Source organism: Alligator mississippiensis, chromosome 3 (genome assembly GCF_030867095.1).
Source record: "Alligator mississippiensis isolate rAllMis1 chromosome 3, rAllMis1, whole genome shotgun sequence".
NCBI lineage: Eukaryota > Metazoa > Chordata > Crocodylia > Alligatoridae > Alligator > Alligator mississippiensis.
Window position 1 is genome coordinate 45983689 of NC_081826.1, and position 24782 is coordinate 46008470.

The following is a 24782-nucleotide window of genomic DNA, read 5'->3' on the forward strand; positions in this document are numbered from 1 at the left end:
GTTCCCGGGCTCCTGAGGCACCCATGTCCCCCCCAGGGGACTGCTTGCACAGGGACTGCTAGAGCCGGCAGCGCACTGCGGACCTGCCCCTGGGGCTCAGGACCTGGTAGCGGGCAGGGCTGCGCCGGTCTAAAGCACAGGCCGGTGTGGAGGTCACCCGAAGGCGCCGCCCGGAGCAGCGGGCAGGACGGGGCGGTCCCTCACCCCGCGCAGCGCGGCCAACTCGGCGGGGAGGCGGCGCAGCCCGTTGTCGCGCAGGCTCAGGCCGCGCAGGGCCCGCAGCGCCCCCGGGCCCCGCCGCAGCCGCAGCGCCCGCAGCTCCGCCATGACGGCCCCCGGCACGCGCCGCGCCGTCCCCATAGCAACGGCGGGCGGGAGGGGGTCACGTGACGCGCTGCCCCGCGGGCGCACACGACACGGCTCTCGCAGGAGCTGCACGAGACCCCCGTGTGCCACGGCAGAGCCCGCCCGCCCCGCGAGCGACTCCATCCCTGGCGCAGGCTGGAGGGGAGGATGCCTGTGGCACCCCTGCCTTGGGCTGGGGCTCCAGCGCCACGCCAGGAGGCTTGCCCACACCCGCCCTCCCCTGGGCAGCATCTCCTGGGGCCACCCGGCCCTGGCAAGCAGAGGCACCTGCCCCGTCATGGAGCTCCCCACTGCCTTCAAAGGACCCCCTCGCCCCACTGGAGGACGGGCACCTCCCCTGCCCTGCTGCAGCCCCAGCACCTGGACAGCTTCCCCCAGTGCCGCCACCCTTGCCTCCAGTTGCTCTCCCCCTGCTCACACCAGCAGAGCAGAGCAAAATCCCAGACAGTATTTCAAAAAACTGCCCGGGCAGAGATCAGAGGACTCAAAAAGAGGACATGTCCAGGAAAACCTGACCATATGGTAATCACTGGCAACACGTAGTGGGTGCACGTGGGTACACGTGCATCCCCTGAGCGTGGCAGTGCACCCCCTACAAAAAGGCTGCAGGCAGTCACCACTGACACTGCTGGCAGCATCTGCAGGCCGTCAGGAATTGCTGCTGGCTGCCGTCGACACTGCTGGCACCCCTGGTCAGCACTAGCTACCCCCCAGCTCTCCTCACGCTGCCGACAGTACTGGCAGCATCTGCAGGAGCTCCTAGCTTACCACTGCCACTCTCCTGCTGTTGCTGTGCCCCCCCAGCCACCAGGGGCACGCGTCATTCATGATGGCAATCCTATTAAGGACCCTTCCTCAGAACTAAGCACCAGATGTCCTACACCAGCACAGCCTCATCAGGGAAGTGGCACTGGTACTGCACTCTTCTGGCGGCTCCACAGGACACCGTCACCCCAGAGCAGCCACCAGGTTTGGGGCATCCCACTGGTCTAGTGTCATTTTCAGTCCGGCTTCTGTAGCGACCAGGCTGCTTAGTCTCATGCCTGGCTGCTTTCAGTTCCCCAGGCCACCTCATCGGATGCATTTCTGCAGTTGGGTTGAGTAGGGGCAAGTTTTAACAGGAGTGTGAAGTCTTGCCTCTGGACACCTTAACTCCCCTGCAGTCACACCCCTCCTAGCTATATGTGTGGGCCTGCAAAACCCAAAGTTTTGGTTCTTCCTTGTAGCCCCTCTCCCAAAGATGGACACAACAGCCACAACCAACTATTAATATATCCAAGCAAGAAGCATAGCGCCAAAAGGGCACTGAAACACCTGTGGCAAGCTGACTGTTTGGATCTCATTAATGTTCTGGTCGCTCTTCATTTTTCAGAATCGTCCCTTGTAATAAGACACCAATGTGCCCCACTGACTATTCCACTCGCCTCCCCTTCAGATAAAATGCATTTTAGCCCAGAAACCAATTTTTAATCACATAAGCATCCCTAACTCTCACTAATCTGATTTCCAAAAAACAGGTTCGTGTGACTTCGTTGAAGTCCAAAAGCTTTACTGAAATTCACATACATGTCAGTCCCTTCAATCACTACTGTAATTTTATCAAAAGCAAAAGGTCTGTCCAGAAGGAAACGTAAGTAATTGCTTAGGGGTCTAAGCATAATGATTTGAAGAGCTGAAATGTTTAAATTGGCTAATATGGCTACAAAAGGACGTGATAACTTTCTACCAGTATCTGAAGACTGGGACATCAACAATACAAACATATTCAGATGGTTTAAGGGATGTAGCTAAAATAAGATCAAATGAATATGTAAAATGAAACAGGACAGTTTTTTTTTCCCACCATAGCTCTCTTATGGAAGTCTCAAGAGACATGGTTATCCTTCAATTTACAGTGAAAATTAAAAGATAAAGTAAAACAGAAAAGTGCTGTGAGCAAGTTGGAGTGACTAATTTAGCAGTGAAGGTGAATAGAGTCAGTATTGGAGGGGGCGGGGAGGGGAAGAGAGAGAGAAGGTAGCAGAGGAGGCGAGGGAGCAAAAGAGCAGCTCTCCTTAGGGAGTAGCAACAGTTGGAGCTGAAGTAGCATCAGGAATGGACCCTCCAGTAATAAGACAGTCTGGATCAGGCAGAAGTAGGGGAATCAACATACCATTCTTAACACTTGGATTGGATCAGACCTTTGCTGGCTGGATCCAGGCTCTTCACAGGCTGGACCCAACCCACAGGACATAGGTTGCTGACCTCTGTGATAGGCTGTTCTGTGTGGCTGCGCGGGACAGGATTAGGAAATCTTAAAATTACAAATAAAAATTTGGTTGGATTAAGAAAAAACCTTCCTAAGTAGGAGGGTGGGTAAGCACTGGAACATACTACCTAGAAAGGCTGAGGAATCTCCATCACTGGATGATTTTAGGAGCTGTTAAACAAACACTTGGCTGGGATGGTTTAGAAAGGGACGGTCCTGCCTTGTTCAGGGGAGGGGCTGGACTAAATGACCTCTTGAGTTCCTTTCCAGCTCTGTTTTCTTATGATTCTATACTTCACTGAGGGAAAGTGCAACAACACATCCAAGGAGGACTCTACTGAAAAAGCTTATGAAAGTGCAACTGATGCAACTCTACTAAAAACTGTTGTAAAAATAAAAGAAAAATATACTGTTGTGTCTCTATTTTTTAACATTACAGCTTTGCTGTTTAATAGTGGTTGTTGAAGAAGAGAAGCTGTAGGACCATGAAGACCTGAAAATCAAAGTTTATCAGTTGCAGGGGAAACAGGAAGTAGTATGCTAAAGAATGCCAAAGTAGATGATTTACTTCAAGACAAACTGTTAAGTGGAAATTGTGTCTTCATTAAACATTTTCCCCCTAATTTGTCAAAAACTCAATTGAAAGTTTCTACCAATTTATTAGTTTTGGCAAGTTCCATACAATATGAGCAAATGCCCTTTGCTCACTTTAATTAAACATTTTGCTCTATACAAGCTATAAACATCTTAAATTGGACAAACGGTTGGTATAGCCAATTCCAAATTCAGATATCATTTCCACCAACACCTCCCTTTTAGATTGAAGCAGGAACAAAAGCTGATTAACTGAAGATTTTTCACCAGCTACCTACAGCAAACAATATGAATTGCCTCTGACATCAATTTTAAAACTATATATTGTTGACCTACTGTGGTAAAGCTCAATGTCATTTAGCTTTGCAAAGCAGAAGGTTGAGTCCTGTGACCAAGACAAAAGGAACTGGGTTCATCCACTTGTTAAAATAAATATCAAATGAATACAGACCCACTATACTTTTTGTTTGGTTAACGCTTGATTTACCAGGCAACCTGTATGCTACAAAACACAAAATCAAATATTCTTTGTGTTAAAAATGCCTTAAAAACAGCATTCCTGAAAGTCCTCATCCACATCTTTTCCAGCAAGAGCACAAAGTTATTTCATTAAACAAAACTTAAGCATGGCAAACAACAGGAACAAAAATGAGAGAAGCAAGTTTTCCTTTTTTGGTTTCTTTAACATTATAATGTATCAAATGTTAACCTAATTATTTTTCCTCTAGCATGCAACTGGCTGCATACAATTTAAAATACTGAATTTCAGACTGCAAAATGGATAAAAAGGTGGCAGTGCAATTGCTAATTTTCACCCATTTGCTGTCTTCTACAGCCATGAATAGCAGTTCTCCTCCTATAAGATTATTTATGGAAATGAATATAAAATATTTAAGGAATCAGCCAGCTGCAGAAGAAAAAGTAAAATTCTTAAACCTTGATTACAAGACTAAGATGAAAGCCTGTTAAAGTAAACATTTGGTTTGTGATCCTTTGAATCAGATGAGCCTAAGATTTTTCATACTACTGGATTCGTTTTCATTTCTTACTTGACTAAAGGTATTAGGAGGGTCCTCACCATTATAATGTTTCATGGATGGGACTATTGAAAATACTATTGAAATAGTATCTCTAGCATCACTTCATGCTCTAGAATACTAATATTAAAGTATTTTACATGCCTTGATACAATCTCCATGATTATCAAAAAGTACTTAAAATTATTTAATGTGAGCTTGTGAATCTTCAGAAGAAATGCACAGAAGAAAGAACAAGCAGGCTATCCACATGTACTATTGATCTTTTCACTGTGGCAGGAAGTGCTGTGTAAACCAAGCATATAATATCCAAGTTACTCTGATGAATGCCAAAACTTTAAATAAGATTTTCTAAAACATAATTTCATCAATATATCGAGGTACTCTTTATAAATAGCTGTTTCTCATAGGTATCTAATACTTGCGTGCCTTTCTTAAATAAAAAAAAAAAATATATATCATTCCAGGTAGTTTCATATTCCAATCTGTTTGGGAACTATCCAGAGCCCAAAGCTGCAATATACAATCACTACCCCTGTAGACTTGTGACCTCTGTATGTTAGCTACCATTTTCTATAGCAGTGTCCGTTAGCAGTTTTACAGAATTATAATGTTCTCCTAATCCATAGGCATGTCTCATATACCTGAAAAACAAAAAAGGTGTTTTAAAACATTATCCTTCTTTCAACTATACAGTATATAAATTAACAAGTCCACTTTTTACTGAAAGGTAATTTTCGGAAATTTGAAAGTTCAAGACAGCGTGGAAAAAATATACATACACACTCAGCTACCCACCCTGGAAACAATGCAAGAAGCTTGATGTTATTTGTGTGTCAGATTTTGTATAAAATAGTACATTGAACCCACTTACAACTGTGTGAAAATCAACTTTTGATTAAACAATGAAGCCTAACAGCAGCCTATTGACCAAAAATGGCCGTGCAACAGTTTTCCATTATGACTTACTGACAATCATTTTATGATTATCTACAAGGCAAATTATACTGTAACACACTCTAAAAGTGTGGTCCATACACCCAGATCAGTCACAAGGTTTGGGGAATTTCAAACATGCAGCGGTGTTTTTCAGTACTGCAGACACCCTTCTGAGCTACAACATCATTAAAAAAAATGGTGCAGTTACACGAAACATTAATCTCACCTTCTGTGGAAAAAAGCCCAAAGATTGTTTAAAAAAAAAAAAAAGGAGGAGTAAAAATGTCTACTTACACAAGTATTATTGGTTTGCCTGAATATTCTTCACCAACAATAATGGGAGGAGAATCCACCTGCACTACCTCAATTGGCGTTTGCAGAATGTGTGATAAAGCCCGCAGCTTTTAAGACAGGAAAACAATGCACAGAAAAATAGAATCAAATCTCATGAAAAAAATCTTAGCTCTCAAAAAGTCATATTATCTGGTTATTTTACGCCAGAATTTAGAGGTTTATTAGAAACTAGGTTTTAATAAAACTTAAGTAAGTTCTTCCAATTTAGTAGAACTTTTTTAAAAATATTGTCTGAATTCACCACTACTTTGCTTTGTTGAAAGAAATGTAGCAGTATGCTAGCATACAATCAGAGAGAAACTTGTCTACTTCTAATACCAAAGGTAAATGAACTACAAAACTATTTCAGATTAAATTACAAAATTTAATTACATTTTGACACAGCGTTGGCTGCTTGAAGATTGGGGAGATGTAACAAGGATGTACTAAATATCCTATGACTGGGAGGTTTCAAAGAGTTGAGTGTTTAAGACTGACTGTAAATACCCTCAGTATCTCCTCAATCAAGGTAGATGCCTAAGCAACTTGGAAGTGAAAAGGCAGTCAAAGGATATGGAACTGAAAAGGACTGAAAAGGTAATGCACTGATATGCAAGAGAAAGGAATAAATAGCTGTGCATCCATATGTCAGCTTGTAATTGGATGATTCAAAGAAGAGTGTATGTATAAAGATGCGTGTTCTTGGGAGCACTTTGGATTTTGTATCCTGACATTTATCCTCTGTCACTTGGCCAGACCAGCCAAATGACAGTGAATAAAGGCTATTTGGCTTCTATTTGGTTTCTACTATCTGACAAACCTGCAGCAGTTGGAATGGGAGAAAAGTCTCTAGAGGTTAAAACACTTAATACCTTGCTAGACTTGGTGTCAAGTCATTGGCAAGAGCTTAAAAACAAAAGTGTTTTTTGTTCCCACATAAGTGAAGTGGGAACAATTCTACAATAATAAAATCTATTCATTGTCATTCATTTCAGTTTCATCAGCAAAAAGATCACCATACTCACTTCCAGCTGACCGCCCCATGCAGCTGTGTTTGCTATGTCATCACAGTACTTTGCAAACTCCTCTGCAGGGAAAAAAAACCCAAGTTCAGTAAACCTGTCAGTAAAACTCTTACCCAGATGTGGTCAGTGGACAAATATATTTAAGAAAAAATGCACTGATTAAAAAGAATAGGACACAGTACAAGGGAAAATATTCAAGGCAGTAGAAAAACAGACTGAAAAATGAAAAGCAGGCAAGGAATTAAAATGATTAAGTTACATGTTCTAGTATAAGCTAGAAAAAAATTAGTTAGTAGAGGTAGACAAAGATGACATAAAAATGCATTCAAACAATGAACCCTTAGCAAATTTGCAGATGACACTATGTTGAGTAGAGTTCCATCTCCTCTGGAAAATAATGGCTAGGATTCAGAATGACCTGCGCAAATTGGAGAAATGCTCCAAAATCAACTAGATGAAATTCACCAAGGACAAATACGAAGTCCTATACTTAGAACAGAAAAAAAAAAATAATCATGTGCACAAATACAAGCTAGGGCATGATAAGCTTGGCTACAATACTGCAGAAATGGGTATGGGTTACAGTGGGCCATTAGCTGAAGTATGAATATGAGCCAAGTATGATCTTGCTACAAGAAAAGGCCAATAGCATATTAGGTTATATTAACAGAAGCGCCAATTGAAAAGTTGAGAAAAGTGATTCTTCCACTCTAATCAGCACTTATAAGGCCTCAGCTAGAGTACTGTGGCCAGTTCAAGGCCCCTCACATCAAAATAGTGGACAAATTAGAGTCCAGTGGAAAGTGACAAAAATAAGAAGTCTGTGAAACATTACTTACAAGGAAAGGCTAAAAGAACTAAGATAATTTAGGCTGGAAAAGGGAAGACTGATTTGGTATCAGTCTTCAAATACATGAAGGATGATTATAAAGACGATGGAGATAGACTATTCTCTGTGACTGTCAAGGGCAGGACTAGGAGCAAGCCACAGAATACAGTACAGGAAATTTAGGTTGGATATTAAGGATTTTCTGACTATAAGGGTGGTTAAACATTGGAACAAGACACCCAGAGAGGCTGCGAAATCTCAAGCCTTGGAAATTTTCAAAATTGGTTAGACAGATACTTGAAGATTTACTCAGGGATGATCCTGCTTTGAGCAGTGGGCTGGACTAAATGACTTAAGGGTTGATAATATGTACAGGAGACACAAGAGACAGGAAAGTTAGAAGTACGACATCAGCCAAAAAAAATCTGATTGCCAATAGTGTCAATTTTCCTTTTATTGGTGCACCTCTACTACTACACAATATTTTTGTTCTTTTAAACTGCAGTAGACATAGCTTTGGAGAAGAGTGCAACAGGGCCAGTAACCTCCTCCTCAAATGGTTAACTTGCCTTTGTGCTAGCTAGGTTTAAGGTAAATTTTGCAAGTTTCAGAACTAACTGCAGTTCTGCCTCTCCTCCCAAACTCTCTCACCACAACCAGTTGGGTTATTTCTCAACAAACAATGCTTAGAATCCAGAGAACTTTAAAAACTGTCACTACTGAGTCTATTTGTGGTGAAGAGTAAGACAAACAGACTATTATACTCTCCAAGATGAATCATTTTCTTGGTTGAAGCATCCTCCTTAGAGAGACATAAAATGGACTGACAGCAAACAAAGCAATTCTTGACATGTGCCCAATTCATAGTCACACAACAAATGAAAAACATCAATCTGACTTTCCAACCAGGATACTGTAAACAAAGATATGAGGAAAACAGGAGATGTATTTAATTCTTTCCTATTACAAAAAAGAAACGTAACCTAATAGAAGACAGCACCTATGGATGGCTATACAGCAATACTAATATGCAACTGACATCTTAGCAGGTCCTTAAGAAGATGTGATATGTTCACATTTTGCAACTACATTACTTAGGATTCAAGCATTTTGCAAACATCATCTACCCTCAGTATTAAAATCTACAGCATCTGCAAAAATGTACTCTGCAACAGGACAGGAATTTGTTGGACAATGACCTCCTTAAGTTCACGCTGACACCAATTATACTAAGTTTCTTCCCAAGAGAGCTTGATCAATAGGTGCATATTTTCTGAAAAGATTCAGACTAAGAATTCAACTGTCTGCAAATTAACTTCATCGTGTTATATATTTTGTCTACGTTACAGTTTAAACTAACTCAAAAGACATGGTTATCACACCATTACCACCAATTCAAAACAATAAGTGATTCTGTTGGGTAGATGAGATCTTGCACAGCCAGGTAAAAGTTATATATCCTACAGGTGTAATTATACACATTCAAAGCAGTTACCTACTTAGAAATCAGATTATGATTCTGTCTGCACTAGACTACAGAAGCCCAATTTGAAGATTGTTGCAACTTCTCCTAGCTCATCAAGAAAACGAATAATGCTAAGCTCCAAAACTACTGGTAGTATTTATATCACAACATTTTTAAAAGCCATTTAATAAACTAGAATTCTTACCTCGACTATACACATCTCCTGTATTGGGGTTCGTTAGAAATGGCAGGAAATCATCAACATGGTTTTGCATATACTTTGCAGTTTGATTTCTCAGGGCTGCAACAGTCCAGGAGTTTTGGCAATCCTTGAGTTGATCTTCAATAGCTCGGTACATGCAGTGGCCATCTGATGGAATCTGCTTAATTGCTAACTGCCTTGCTGCCAATATGTGAGCAAGTTTTTGACTTTCAAGATGCCTGGCTCCTGTCAAATTTTCTATCTCAGCTTCAGCTATCCTTTCTTCTCTTTTCTTCTCCAAAGCAGCCTTCTTCTCCTGAGATTAAAAGAATAAATGACATTTGCAAAGATGTACTATTAAAGCTGTAAAAAGAAATATACTACTCAAATTTAAAATGTGTCCCAAGTCTTCCTATAGCTCTTCATTTGCTGTTCAGTTCCATGAAGGTAATATTTCTTAGATTTAGCTGTACACCTTACCAACATATCAACGAGAAAACAATCTCCCAATTAGATAGTATATCATATTCATCTTTTAGAAAAGAACGAACTATAAGTAACACAATTAAAAAGTTCAATTAGAATTGCCAAAGCTGCCTAAAGTTAGATAAATAAATTCAAGTGCCTAACTAAGGAACATAAAAGAAAACTTTGGCTTTCAAGTTTCTATTAGCCAGATCAACTCAGGAAGCCACTGAAAGAAAATGAAAATTTTCTAACACAAATATTATTAGATATGTTACATGTTTTACTTGTTCCATTATGTATCTTTTTTTTATATAGTCATCTTGCTTAGTAAAAAGTCCCTGGAATACCACAGAGGAGGTTCTTTTAAAGCAGCTGGAAAACTGAAGCCCTGACTACTTCTATAGTTTCATAGGTGCTAGGATCAGAAGGGACCTCAGTAGATCATCGAGTCCAAACCCCTGCCATGGGCAGGAAAGAGCGCTGGGGTCAGACGACCCCAGCTAGGTGTTTGTTCAGTCTCCTCTTGAAGACCCCCAAGGCAGAGGAGAGCACCACCTCCCTTGGAAGCCCATTCCAGATTCTGGCAACCATTACTGTGAAAAAGTTCTTCCTAATGTCCAACCTAACTCTGATCTCCATCAATTTGTGGCCATTATTCCTAGTTACTCCAAGGGATGCCCTAGTAAATAGAACATCTCATATTCCCTGCTGCCCTCTCCTGATGAATTTATAGACAGCCACAAGATCACCTCTCAGCCTTCTCTTGTGAAGGCTGAAGAGATCTAGGTCCCTCAGTCTCTCCTCATAGGGCCTTGCCTGCATGCCTCTGACCACACAAGTGGCCCGCCTCTGGACCCTCTCAAGATTCTCTGCATCCCTCTTGAAGTGCAGTGCCCAAAACTGGACACAGTACTCCAACTGTTGCAGCACTGGTCAGGCTTAGTGGGGAAGCATCACCTCCTTGGACCTGTTTGTCATGCATCTGCTAATGCATTCTGGTCATTAATAATACTTTTTGTATAAAAGACAAACCAATAAACTCCAGTGTTGTGGTCAACTCCAATCTGGGTTGCCAGAATGTTACCCAAGCAGACTCTAGTCTCACATTTGTACACTGCTCTCCCCATTCAGCACTCAAGCTCTGAGAACTTTCTGGACAGCAACCCCTACAGTTACCAAAAAAGAGCCTTCTCAAATAATTCCTTAACTGGAGACATTATAAGGCACACAGAGACACTCTGCCTCAGTTCCTTCGCTAAACCTCAGGGCTCTAGGACAGGAGTCAGAAACTTTTTAGGCCACAAATCCACTCCACAGCACCCCAGCCCTTCCAGCCGCATGCTGTATTTTGCACCCTCTAATGCAACCCCTACTTATCCGCACCACCAAGAGCTATTGTTTCCTGTGGCTAATGGCTATGAGGAGAGAGAAAAATTCAGTGACGTGGGTGAGTGGAGACTGCAGTAGCACAGTGAAAAAAGAGCCTTAGGCAAGGGCAGGGTAACAGCAGGCAGCTCGGGTGCTGAGGAGGGGATCAGTGGCATGTGGCAGAGGATTGCATGGCACAGGACAGAGAAGGTGCTCCCATTGCTATGTACCACCAATCATTGCCCTTCCCTGCCCCCAAGCCATATCTAATTTCTTTGTAGGCTGAACTTGGCCCACAGACCATAAGGTGCCAACTCCAGCTCTAGGACATAAGTGCTCCAAGTAGTGAGAATATGCAAAATCAACATCCTCAAACAACTACACGGTTAACACTATAAGTAATGATTCTTATTTCTTCCACGAAGCTTCTGTTTTTACCACCCAGGCAGATATAGTAAGCAGACTATCCCACAGAAAGATAAATTCAGGAGTTCTAATTAAGTAAGAATTATGAAATTACCCTCTCAAAATGAGTGTGAAGTCAACATGCTACTCAAGTGTACTATTTTAAAATATCCACAGAATTCTAGGTGGCAGCCCTGCTGATTTGTAACACAAAAACATCATACAAGAAAGCCACCTGCACACTTCGTTAACCTTGGTACAGTCCACTGGAAAACTGTTGGCCTAATGAGCTCTATGGGAGACTGATGTTGAATGAAGTCAAATATCAGCCAACACTGTAGTGCAAAAATGTCAGCACTCCTTTAAAGAAAACATTGATACTGGACTCATACCCTCCTCTTCTGTGCTTTTGATATTCGAGGCTGCTGAATCTGCTGTTCTGATCCATCAAGCTCCAAACTTGCAACACCATCCGCCACAGAATCTATCTAGAAACAAAATATGTTGGAATTAAGTTTAATATTAATGAGAATAGAACATCAAGAATAAATTCTTGAAATATGGCAGACATACCCAGTCTATTCCAGTTACAACCCTGGAGTTTCATGTCTTATACAATTGATTCTGATTCAACTCTAGAACTACATTTATTTATGTAAAGTTTTGTTTGCATCCGTTCCGTCACTTTACCATTATTTATCACTTACTAGGTCCTCATCCCTTTTTCTTTACAGTTAAATCAAATTAATCCAGTGGTGCTCAACCTCCAGCTCCTGGGGCTATATTGAGACCAAAATCTTGTCATCTGGTCCATGGGTCTCCCCAGGGGTCTAGAAATCTCAACAAAATCATAATCATAAAAAAATAGAGGTGAAAGGGATGTCAGAAAGCCATCTAGTCCAACCTACTGTTCAAAGCAGGACCATCCTGAATTAGATCATCTCAGCCAAGGCTTTGTCTAACCCAGTCTTAAAAAAACCCCAGGATGGATGCACAACCTCTCCAGATAACCTGTTCCAGTGCTTTATCACCCTCCTAGTGAGAAAGTTCCTCCCAATACCTAACCTAAACTTCCCTTGCTGCAACTTGAGACCATTGCTCCTTGTTCTGTCATGTCACCACTAAGAAACGCCTACCTCCATTCTCTTCGGAACCACCCTTCGGGTAGTTAAAGGCTGCTATTAAATCCCCTCTCAGTTTTCTCTTCTCTAAATTAAATAAGCCCAGTTCCCTCAGCCTCTCCTCAAAAGTCATGTACCCCAACCCCTTCACCATATTGTTGCCCTCTCTGCTGGACTCTGTCCAGTTTGTCTACATCCTTCCTGTAGCGGACAGCCCAAAACTGGACACTATACTCAAGATGCGGCCTCACCAGTATTGAATAGAAGGGAATAATCACTTTCCTTGATCTTATGGCAATACTCCTACCAATGCAGCCCAGTATGCTGTTAGCCTTCTTGGCAACAAAGGCACACCATTGGCTTATATTCAACTTATTGTCCACCATAACCCCCAGGTCCTTTTCTGCAGAGCTGCTACCCAGCCAGTCAGCCACCAGCCTGTAAAGATGCATGGGATTCTTCCATCTTATGCGTCCTTGTTGAGCCTCATGAGATTCCTTTGGTCTCGGACAATTCCCAATCATTAACTGGACGATTAACCCACAAACTGAGTTAATCAAATCATGACTTTTCCATGATGCATGTGCCCATGTATGTGTAGGGGGATGGGTACACACGCGTATTGGGGCTGCCTACACGCTAGGTCCCAGGAGCTGGCTAGGGTAGTTCTCTCAGCCACCAGGTTTGCAGCATCAGATCCTGAGACTGTAAACTCTTCGGTGTAAAGACCTTATTCTTTTTACTTGACCCTAAATAGACAGATACTTTAGTAGTTCTTTATAATTCACAGAAAATTGCTTTATTTTAGATAATTAATGTGAAATACATGACCAGGAAACTATATCTAAACACTATCTGGTGCTATACTTCTGCTGCTGATGTAATTATAATGACACTATACTTCTGCTGCTGATGTAATTCTTTTCATAGCAGAAAGTAATGTAACGTACGCTTAAGGGGCACAGTAGTGAAAATCTGGTAAAATTGAGTAAAGGATTTATTGTCACCCCAATAATGAAAGGTACAAAAAACAGGTTCTGTGCCCTAAATCTAGTATTTTGTTAATAAATTAATTCTCAGCTACCTAATGTCAGGTTACTGAAATTAAAACTCGCCCCTAAAAGTTTCCAAGCAAGGTTAAATCCAAGTTCGCTGGTGACACCAAACTTTGGGGCAAAGCATCCACACCAGAAGACAGGCGGGTGATCCAGGCTGACCTGGACAGGTTCAGCAAGTGGGCGAACGAGAATCTGATGGTGTTCAATGCCGATAAATGCAAGGTTCTCCACCTTGGGAAGAAAAACCCGCAGCATCCTTATAAGCTCGGCAGTGCTATGTTGGCCAACACTATGCAAGAAAGAGACTTGGCGGTCATCATTGACCACAAGATGAACATGAGCCTGCAGTGCGATGCTGCGGCTAGTAAAGCGACCAAAACGCTGGCTTGCATCCATAGATGCTTCTCAAGCAAATCCCGGGACATCATTCTCCCCTTGTACTCGGCCTTAGTGAGGCCACAGCTGGAGTACTGCATCCAGTTTTGGGCTCCACAATTCAAAAAGGATGTGGAGAAGCTTGAGAGAGTCCAGAGAAGAGCCACGTGCATGATCAGAGGTCAGGGAAGCAGACCCTACGATGACAGGCTGAGAGCCCTGGGGCTCTTTAGCCTGGAAAAGCGCAGGCTCAGGGGTGATCTGATGGCCACCTAGAAGTTTATCAGGGGTGACCACCAGTATCTGGGGGAACGTTTGTTCACCAGAGCCTGCCAAGGGTTGATGACTAGGTCGAATGGTCATAAACTACTACAAGACCGTTTCAGGCTGGACACAAGGAAGAATTTCTTTACTGTCTGAGCCCCCAAGGTCTGGAACAGCCTGCCACCGGAGGTGGTTCAAGCGCCTACATTGAACACCTTCAAGAGCAAACTGGATGCTCATCTTGCTGGGATCCTATGAACCCGGCTGACTTCCTGCCCTTTGGGCAGGGGGCTGGACTTGATCTTCCGAGGTCCCTTCCAGCCCTAATATCTATGAAGTCTATGAAATCTAAACATGACTTATACCTTATTCTTATCAGGTAAATTCTCTTTCAACTGCTCTAGTTCTTCCTTATGTTTCTGCTCCAGTTCTGCCTCCAGTTTGGCAACATCATCAGCCAGCTGTTTTCTCCTTTTTTTATCATTCTTGGGAACAGCATTTTTCATACCTTGAATCTTGGCTGTTGGAAAAGTAGTGAGACAAGTATTAAGCTCTAAAAATGGAATATGCTAAAATCACTTATAAATATGAGGTGGGAGTGGTGACTACATTATTTGTTGCTCCCCTGCTGCTAAATTTCCAGACACCTGGGGAGTCCCAGGGGCCAGATAATGTGGGCCTGCTTGGCCAGATCCAGACATATGGGGTTGGGCCAGCTCACAGTCAGATCTAGGCATGCAGGGTTGGGTTGACGTGCTGGACTGCACCCATGGACTGACCCAATACAGGATCTGGCCCCCCACAACCATCCCCATACCACTCATTCAGCCCGCAGAACCAGAAGTTTACTGGGTAGAACCAGCTTTACTGGCCCAGAACAAAATATCACATTACTTTAACCTCTAAGCTTCAGAGATAACTCAATATAAAAGTTATACAAATGGCCCTATGCTTTGCAGTGACCTGAATGAAAAACCAAAACTTCAAACAGATTTTAGAGTTTTAAAAACTAGATGTGAACTCTACAGTTTGAATGACTCTCACAAATATAGAAACAGACATAATCACTCAATTTGCTTTTCAATCTGCCATATTTAAACCACCACCTACTATTGCTATAGAGTAGGGATGGCCAATTATTTCAACTGGAAGACTACTTAATGGATTTTGGTAAGCTATCAACGGCCATACATGTAAAATCTTTCAGAAAATGTTTCTTTATCTGTAACTTGTTAAAATGATAAGTCATATACTACATATCAACCATCTGCTAAACCATATTTTAATTTTATTTCCAAAAATATTTTTTTTATCAGGATTTGTTTTTCTGAGTAGCAAATGTGACTGCATAATAGCTCAAAATAAAGTCTTACTCTTTTGTATTGTGAAGTTGGGTATGAGGGTTGAAGGTGTGTATGGGAGGAGTGTAGGAGAGGGTGGACATGTGGTGTTTGTCGGCAGGGGGGCGGTCCATGCATGTGTGTAGGGGGATGGGTACACACGCGTATTGGGGGTGCCCACACGCTAGGTCCCAGGAGCTGGCTAGACAGCACTGCCTCAGCCCTGGCATAAAGCTTCCTGGTGGGGCTGTTGCTGGAGCCACCCAGGTACTGCTCAGCTCCTCCTGCCTCCAGCAGCTCCTTCTCCTGCCCCTGTTGTGCTGCTCCAGGCAGAAGGTGCCTGTCCAGACAAGGGGGAAGCTGCAGCCAGGCAGCTCCTAATCCAGCATGCAGGGCTCCTGCTCCTAGCCACTTTCCACCCATTCTGCCCACCTGGTGCAACAAGCAGCCACTTGTGAGAGGCTGAGTGGGTAGAAGATGGCTGGGAGCTGGAGCTTGAGCTGGAGCCCCTGTGCACTGGCCCAGGATCCACCCACCTGCAGCTCCCCACCACCTGGATGGGTTCATGGCGTCCGCACATGTCCCCGTGGCCACCGTCACTTCCTCAAGCTAGTTGCTGCCTGGAGCAGTTCAGCAGGGACAGGAGGAAGAAAAGGAAATACTGATGGCAGGGGGAGCTGAGCAGTACCTAGGCAATTGTAGGTGCACTGGGGTTGGCCCCACTGGGAAGCCATGCACACTGGCCAGGGATGTCAGCAGGCACAGGCAGGAGTGCAACACAGGCTTCCCTGGGCAGGAGCGGGCAGGGCTCAGCCCCTTATGGAGAACCAGTGGCAGCCATGGGGTAGAAATCAATTGGTGGATGCCCGTCCACAGGCCAGATCCTATCAGTTGGTGGGCCTGATCCAGCCTGCGGACTGTATTTTGCACACCTCTGCTATAGAGGATTTTTTTCCTTGAAGAGTACCGACCTGTCCATTTGCCGTTAGTGCGCACACACTCTTTGGGTTGTGTGAATCCCAGTTGCACAGTCTCAGGGGAAATCAAGAATAGTTTCAAGCAAAGTATTTTAGAACCCTACATTACTGCAAACCTACCTTTTAACTTGACAAACTTAAATGATATTAAAGATGAAGTACTAGATGTTTCTGACTGGGCATTAGAACTTTTTCTGAAGTCCCTTTACATTAGATTATTACATTATATTATTTTTTTTAACTAACAACATGGAGATAAGCAGAAACACTCCTGTTAAGGCCACATTACAGCTGAGAAGTTCTGGGGGGAAACAGAAAATAAGAACACTTCAGGGTCACAGCCCCACAGTGACAACATGGGAGTGGGAAAGGTGAGAGACCAAAGTTTGTGGCACATCAACTGAATCTGAGAGGCAGAAGGCACGGGAGATACTACTTTATAGGCACCTTACAGAAAGGCAGTCAGCAGGGTTAGTCTGAAGTAGAGCAGAAGGCAGGGCATAGCTGCACACTTAGTGCCCCTCTACATGTGCAAATTAGGGGCACACGATAAAGATTTTTTTGGCCAATACCAATGGCCAATTATTAACCAGCCATATTAGTCAATACTGATCTGATTGCCAATATGCAGCCCGGCAACTTAGAGAGCAGCATCCGGAAGGTAGGCCTGTAGGGGGGAAGGGGCATAGAGGAGAGAAGGGGCATAGGAGGAGTGGATTGAGGCCCCCATGGTGAGGGAAGGAGTGGGGCAGGGGCAGAGGCAGGCACTGCCCAGCCGAGGCGGGGTGGGGGATAGAGCCGCAGGCAGCTTGTACAAGGGGTGGAAGTGGCAGCTCCCACCACTGTGCGCATCCCTCGCAGAAGCATAGGGGGAATATGCCGACCGTATTTGTGTATGGAGTGAGGGCAGGCCGCCCACTGTGGGCTCAGGGTCAGAGGCTGGGCTGGGGCTGCACTGGGGGTGGGCAGTGGTAGCACTGGGAGGGGGGACTACAGCCACCCCAAAATACCCCATAGCCCCCCCTCCCAATGCTGCCACCACTCATCCCACCTCCACCCACCCCGAGTGCAACCCCAGCCCTCCCACCGGGAAGAGTTCGGCTCAGCCTCCAGCCCCAAACTTGCAGCAGGCAGCATGCCCTTGTCCCATGCACAAATCTGGGGGGCACATGGCTCCCATGCCTCCCGTGGGACACATGCAGCGTCGAAAGCTGCCCTCCCCACCCCCTGGGTGAGCCACCTGCAGCTCCATCCCATGCCCTGTCCCACCTGCCCCAGCTCCACTCCTTCCCTCGCTGTGGGGGCCTCAATCTGCCTCCACTATGTCCCTTTCCCCACAAACTTATCAGATAGATGCTGCTCTCCAAATTGCTGGGCTGCATTCCTGCCCACATGCATGCTGCAGCTGTGCACGTGCACACAACATTTATCGGTGACATTATCAACCTCTTTGGCCAAAAAAAGCTGACTGCCAATAATGTCAATTTCCTTTTATCAGTGCTGATACGATATGGACAAATGTATCGGTGCACCTCTAGTGCAGATAAAGGCACAATGGAATCTAATGCGCGATCTGCACAATCATGCCTCCTGCCATGCCACATGTGCATGGCAAAAGATACTATTTTAGGATCATGCATTAGAGCTTATCACACCTTACTGCCAGTAGAGGGAGATCATGATCCCCTGCACTGGCTCTCATGGCTGTGAGCCCCCCAGGATTCTTCCCACTGCCCCCGCTATGAGACCTACAGCCAACAAGGCTGTCCCTACTGCAAGGCCCACAGCTGTTGAGACTCACAGCAGGGTCAGCAATGGGAATGCCATCACCATGGCAAGACTCGTCAGCTGTGGAGCTGGCAGCAAGTGGTGCAGCCCTGTGGCTCAGAGTCCCTCAGGTGCCAGGGCTCCCAGCCACAAGGAAGCACTTGGCCACACATTCAATTAGTGGCATAATTAGGACAAGCTACAAAGCTATCACACATTTTTTAACACCATCTAACGGATAAACTCGTAGCTGGATCACAACTTAAGGTGTGATTACCTGGTTACTCCTCGGCCCCTACTACATGTTACATATATTATCAGTCACGCAATAAAGGTAAAGCAGAAGCATCCAAGAAATTCCCAGACCATACAGGTGACTGGGCAGCTATAAAAAGAGCCAGCCAGCTACACCATTAGTGTTTGAAAACCCAACCATGCTCTGGCCGGTTTCTAGCCAGCTTCCATTTGGGGCTGTAGCAGGGCCCTAAGGCTAAAAGCAGATGAGGCTTCCAGGCCTCCTAGGCAGCAAAGCCCAGACTCCACACAGGGCCGGGTCCATTGATCCCACGCGAGGAACCTGCCAAGGGCCCGAATTAGCACTTGGCCTGGGGACAATGGGCTGATTCCAGTGAATTAATCGAGCCCCAGACTCCCCCGTCCCGGACTAAGCCCTTGGGCCACAGGTGCGCCCGTGCTCCAGCCGCCCGCCCGCAGGGGAGATCCGAGCCCGCCAGCAGACCGATGCCGAGGGTCATTATGACGCGCTGACGGCGATTGTGACGAAGATGATGACGGCGCTTTTGGAACGCGGAGTCCTGGAATCCCCCCGCCCGGGCCCAGCGGCCCCCAGGCGGGAAGCGCGCGCGGAGCGGAGCGCAGTGCAAGGGGCTACCGCTGCCGCCGCAGCTACCCCCGGCCGGCTCAGCTCACCCTGCAGCTCCCGCTTCTCCCTGCGCTGCCGCCTGGCCAGCAGCTGCACCGTGCCCTCCGCCGGCTCGTCCTCCCCGGAGCCGTCCATGGGGCTGCCGGCAGCTTCCGGGAGGCCGCACACAGCCCCGCCTCTGCCGCAGCCGGGTCCAGGCGCTCGCGAAGGGGCGGTGGCGCTCCACTGCCGGCCGCTTCCTCCCGCCTGGTCCCGAGCCGCGCAGCTGAGGCGGGTCCCTGTGGCCGGCGCGGGGAGGTACCGCGCCTGCTCCCTGCCGAGCCCTCGCTTCCCCTGCTGCTCCGTAGGGGTGGGGACACTCCCACGCCGCTTCCCAGCTTTGTGAGGGACAGGCCGAGCACCTAGGACACGCGTCTGTCCTGTCCCTGGGGCAATAAGTGTTGCTCCAGAACATTTCCGTCCCCCCGGAAATACAGCGAGGCGGGGGGATTCATATATAGCTATGTACGTGTATATATACACACACGTGCATACGATTTGCCCCTTTGCTTTTTCCAGCTCTCCCCGCTACCTTGTCCCTCACATGTGCGCGCGCCACACACACACACACTTAATTACTGAGGCCTCTGCGGTGAAGGAGGAATTAGGGTAGGGGTAGGGGCGAGTGGGGCCCTGGCTGGGCCAGGCCAGGGGAGGGTCAGTGCCCAGGTGCCTTGTTCAGGCACGTGGGGGGCTCCTGCTGCTGCACACACCCCAGCAGAGGCACGGGGGCACATGGCGAGGCGGCTATTGCTGTTCGCTGGGCTTTGCGTGGGTAGTAGAGGGTGCAGAAAGGGACTGTCCCACTCACCCGGCCCAGCCCCGGCAGCAGGGGGCGGAGCTCAGCCTAGCCCTGTGCGTCCTGTCACTCATACATTCTGCTGTTCCGCTACTGTGTCCCAGTGACTCCCCACATGTGTCCTGAATGTGGAGCCTGTGACGGTTGATCTAACTAAGATCAACTGTCAAGGGCTCCCCAATCGACCAGGATAGACCAGTTGGTGACCACTGAAATAGGCTAATGTGTACATCACAGTGATGAGGACACTAGAAGAATATGTAGACACATGTAAGAAGCCCCATGGCTATTAGAACACACTATTAAAACAATTAGGATTTGATAATTGTATTTTCATGTTCCTTTATGGAAGCAAGTGTGTGCGCATGTGTGGGCCTCGGTGTACACACGTATATCTATATCTATCTATCTAGAGATAGACAGATATTGTGTATGTGCCTATCTATCTACAGCAGCAAGCTTTTGTATATATGTTTGTATGTTACATAGATTTATACAAATACATATATGCACACACACATCTATATATATCTATATAGTTTTTTTAAACCACTCTTAAAACACATTTTTTAAAACGTTCTTCAATGTAAAAGATCATTAAATACTATTATTCTTCTGCACTATTGTGTATTTTATGATCTTTTCTAGATCTTGCAGTGTTTCAGCTAACACAATAAATTTCGTTTTATATGCAGACAAGGTTTTTGAGTAGATGTGATATCTTTTATTAGACCAACTGAGTAGTTGGAAAGTTCTTAGCAAGCTTTCGGGTGCAAACACCCTTCTTCAGGCATAGGGAGTCTCTATATCCTTGTAATTACCGGTTGAGACATACAACTTGATCCCGGATCTCTTATACAGGCCAAATTCTCACTGATATCAGTTGGAATTTTGCCAGTTTAAAACTACAAGATTTGACCCAGCCCAAAATATCTGCACCAAAGACAAAAAAAAGTTTGTGTGCCCTACCACTTGCACACAAGAGACTGTCAAATGCAGCAGACTGTGTTCTTTGAACACTAAGCAAGGGGCTTCTGACCACTATTGATACTTCCAAGGCACATCCATGGCTCCACACTACTGTACTCCACTTAACCCTGTGCAACAGCAAGCTACAGCAAGGTCACACTGGAAAGAGCATACCTAAAGATAAAAGATGAGAGTGTCACCCGACCAGGAGGAGGCTGGGCTTGAGCTGGTCAGTCAGTCCATGGGGAGAGGAGCTCCTGGTAGCAGGGCTCCTGAGAGAATTGCTGAGCTGGGGGAAGCAGCATTGAGCATGGGAACAAGGCCAGGGCCCAGAAACAGGCCAGGCCTTGGAATATATAGGCCTGGGAAGAGGAGTGGTGAACCCGTAGCCTAGAGAGGGGCAGCAGAGATGAGGGGCCAGGAGGAATAGAGAGCCTGGGACCCAGAGACAGGTACTCAGGAGAAGGTCTGATGCAGGGGGGTGGGGGGGAGACCAGGAGGGTGTTACCTGTCAGCTCTGTGTTCCTGGGGAACCCTGGTGCAGTACCCAGCCTGTGTGACTCATGAAGGATTCCCCCTACCCCCACCTGAACCAGAAGTGATCAGAAGAAGGACTTACAAAAGGCAATGAAGATGCAGTGAGAGACGCACCTAAAACTCTCCGGACAAGGGTGACAGGATTAAGGTAACTCCCCTAGTCCCATTTGCATCAGAGATGAGAAAGGGAGGCACCTCCATTAGCATTCAGAGTGGAGAACAGAAATTCCAAGGCAGGGACTGCACTGAACTCTAGGACCAGAGAAGCTGGGGAGCACTGCATGATGGAGGATCCCTGCTCCAAATCATTTACCCATAAACTAACCTAGTGTTCTCCCTTGAACCATTGTTATTTCCCTACAAAAACCCCTACCCAAGCTCAAGTTTCTGTTCTGGTACTTGGATCCAAACACTGCACCAATTTCGCTGGGACTTCACCTTTTCCTTTCTTGCCTGGAATATCTTCACTGATTGTGCTGGGGGCTCTGCCTGTCTCCAACCCCCTGGACCTGAATCTAAACAAATTGTCTGCAAGCTCCCCAAACACCTGGGAACCTCAACCAGTTAAAGCTTCACTGAGTGGTGAGAGCCTCTGCCTCTCCAGGCACAGGTTTATAAGCCTGACTTTTGTTAATCAAACTTGAGCTAGACTTCCCCAAATACCCAGTTGAAACTGTCCAACATTGTAACTGCTTTGTTTATTTGTCTCTCCTGTATGGCTGTTCCTACTAGTGCCCTTATACGTTTCATATACCTGGCAATAAAATAACTTTTATGGTCAAGCCGGTTGCCATATTCTCTCTGAAGCTCATTTACTCTTCCTTCTCCTCAACCTCCCCATTAGCTCTGCAGCAATGCTCCTTTTACCTAAGCCAAAGATCTCTGTAAAGCCCAAAAATCCTGTGGGGTTTGGTCATCAAGGTAGTTACTACCAGGACAATTGGGACAAGAGATTGGGAACTGCTGAGCCAGGGCATATGAGGGTGTCAGCCTGTTAATTCTGCTTTACCCAGCCTGGCTCAGACGTACTCTGTTCCTGTGCTGAGTTTGGGGCACATGAGGGTGTCAGCCTGGAAATGCTGAGTAACCCTAACTGCTCAGATGTGCTCTGTTAATCTGTGTGTGTGTGTGTGTGTGTGTGTGTGTGTGTGTGTGTGCGCGCGCGCGCGACTGATTTGGTAGCTGGAGAAACCCAGACCCATTGAAACTAAACCTTGCAAGGTAGCTTCATTGGGGGTGAGGACTTGCAGGAGGACGAGATAGAACTCCATATAGAAACACAAATGACACAAGCAGTACATTGATAGACATGGGCAACTGGTGCCTCCTAAGTCTGGCGGGGCACCAGTGGGGCATCACAGGAGGGGGGGGCCCAGTGGCCAGCCGGCAACCAGGGAGCGAGGGCCCCCCAGTGGCCGGTTGCGTAACATGCCGGCAGAGCCAATTTCAGGACTAGCACTCTCCTAGCCCCCCTACCAGCCAAAGCGCTTGCTGTCGGGGGGGGCACCAGCACTCTTGGGGGGGAAGGGGGCACATGCCCCACCTATGTATCGCCTATGTTGATAGAATTACAGAGAGTCCAGAAACATAACTCATTTATTAGAGTGCACTCCAAAGGGACAGGCAAATCTGGTAACAAGGATCTGGTGCCCAAGAGGAATTAGGACACATTGAGAGAAGCTCCAGTGCCTGGGGGCCTGTCAGAGGGCAGAGTGTGGGGCAGAGAGCCCATAGAAGGGTAGAGTGTGGGGCCCAAGGGCCCAAGCCCAGAAAGGGCAGTGTGTCAGCTAGGCTCCAGACCTCTGGATTCTCTAGCCCTAGAGGGGTAAGCATCAGCAGGGCCTGGGAGCCCAAAGGTCTCACTGGCCCAGGAGCAGGGCCAGGACCCAGAGATGGGCTGAACACCAGAGACTGCGGGGGCCTGAGAGCCCAGAAACCTCACCTGGCCTAGGAGCGGGATCAGGGCCTTGGAATAGATAGGCCAAAGATTGGGTGTCATAGCTGGAGACTGACAGGGCCAAAGAACCTGCAGGCCAGGAAGCCCATAGCCCAGGAAAGGTGTCTCCTGTTAGCAGATCATGGGAGTGGGTATTGGGGAGGATGGAGCCCATAAAATTAGCTCTTAAGGCAATGGCCATGGGCACCTGTGGTCCTAAGAGTAAGACCAGGCTTGGGAAGCCCTGGAGCAGCCTCCCTTTCATCAGAAGTTAACAACAACAAGGCATGGCAAGCGAGTAAAGGCAAGAGGGTCCCAAAGGGAGCCAGGTTGGCAAAGGCTGAGTGGCCACAAGAAAACATCATGACCACCACTGGGACTAGCACTTGCTACATGCAGAAGTACATAATCCTTCCTAACAGGCTTTTCTTTTACTGAGTTTGTGCTGAGAGTTTGCTGATGTGCATACATTATAAACGGTAAAACCCACAACCTCAGATATTATAGCAAGGATGCCCAAATTTTCTTTTACTTAGTGCTACACTGACAACTGCAATTAATAAATTAAAGCTTCTAGCACTCTTATCTTGATATAATAAGGTGCAGCATAGAGAGAATGCAAAGGTCAGAATGTTATATGTTGTTTTGCCCAAAAGTTCTTTACTGGGACCAGCATTTTTTTTTTTTTTTTTTAACATAGTGCCCTTCCCCAAAAAGGCTCAGGTTGCTTACAGTAAGAGGAAAAATAACTTAAAATAAGAAAGTATAACAAAACAAACTTCCCCCAAAATTAAAAGCAATCCACCTTACCCCACCAGCTGCTACTTCCCTTCCTCTCATTTAGGAGAGCTTCCCCTCACAATTAACTCAACCTTGCTTCACATTTCCATTGCAAAGATGACAGCTGTCAGCCGTATTGTTATCAGATAGTTCATTTTTTCCCCTTTAAGATCCAATGAAGTAGCTGAGACTGACTGGACCGCTCCTGCCAGTTAGGTATTCACTGGAGGATCAGAAGAATAGAGGATTTTTATTGCAAAGCATTTGTAACCAAAATCCCTCATCTGTGTGTGAAGAAATATCGGCAAGGGACGACGCTGGCACGGAGAAATCAATCATGCTGGGAGCACGGCGTTTTAAGAGCAGCTCTCCCTTCTTATAAAGGAGCCATGGGAGAGAGCCACATGACAGGAAGGAATGGGGAAAAAGGGGCAGAGTCTCCTCAATGGGGGAGAACAAGAAGAAGACGGGGGGAGCTGGGACGTTGGTCCAGCGAGAGAGGGCTGGATGAAGAAAAGCGGCAAGTGTATCTCGAGCAAGAGAAGGATCACCCAGGAGGGGAAACGGAGAAGCTGCAAGAAGTGGAGATAAGAGCAGATCCCATGAAAAAAATAAACAAATAACAAGACAGTGAGAGAAGAGAGAGAGAGAGAGGAGT

General features: G+C 46.0%; 2 protein-coding genes across 4 annotated transcripts in view; both read right to left on the reverse strand.

Annotated features, from left to right (window-relative positions):
• Positions 1-3164, reverse strand: part of LRRC69 (leucine rich repeat containing 69) — a 67346-nt gene extending 64182 nt beyond the window's left edge. The window contains exon 1 of one of the 3 annotated variants that reach the window (XM_019486517.2): positions 2519-3164. In XM_019486517.2, the coding sequence (XP_019342062.1) occupies positions 2519-2599 (81 nt within the window). In that variant the 5' untranslated portion in view covers positions 2600-3164. Of the gene's footprint in view, positions 1-204; positions 582-2518 lie in introns of those variants that run through there. The other 2 variants (XM_059723896.1, XM_059723897.1) reach the window with 2 other exon arrangements.
• Positions 3165-3253: 89 nt separating this feature from the next.
• Positions 3254-19347, reverse strand: OTUD6B (OTU deubiquitinase 6B). The gene is made up of 7 exons (XM_006276919.4): positions 19112-19347; positions 14463-14617; positions 11672-11767; positions 9042-9354; positions 6543-6604; positions 5479-5585; positions 3254-4889 (listed from the first exon to the last, which is right to left on the reverse strand). Exons 1-7 carry the CDS (start codon positions 19197-19199, stop codon positions 4805-4807), a joined length of 906 nt encoding a protein of 301 aa, XP_006276981.1. The 5' UTR covers positions 19200-19347; the 3' UTR covers positions 3254-4804.
• Between the last annotated feature and the right edge of the window lie 5435 nt (positions 19348-24782).

Excerpts from the sequence above, each read along its gene's own strand:
- OTUD6B (XM_006276919.4), bottom strand. The coding sequence starts at position 19,199 with ATGGACGGCTCCGGGGAGGACGAGCCGGCGGAGGGCACGGTGCAGCTG. Across the intron at positions 9,355-11,671 it reads CAAAAGCACAGAAGAGGAGG|GAGAAGAAGGCTGCTTTGGA; the intron begins GTATGAGTCCAG and ends TTTTAATCTCAG. Across the intron at positions 5,586-6,542 it reads CATGGGGCGGTCAGCTGGAA|CTGCGGGCTTTATCACACAT; the intron begins GTGAGTATGGTG and ends CTGTCTTAAAAG.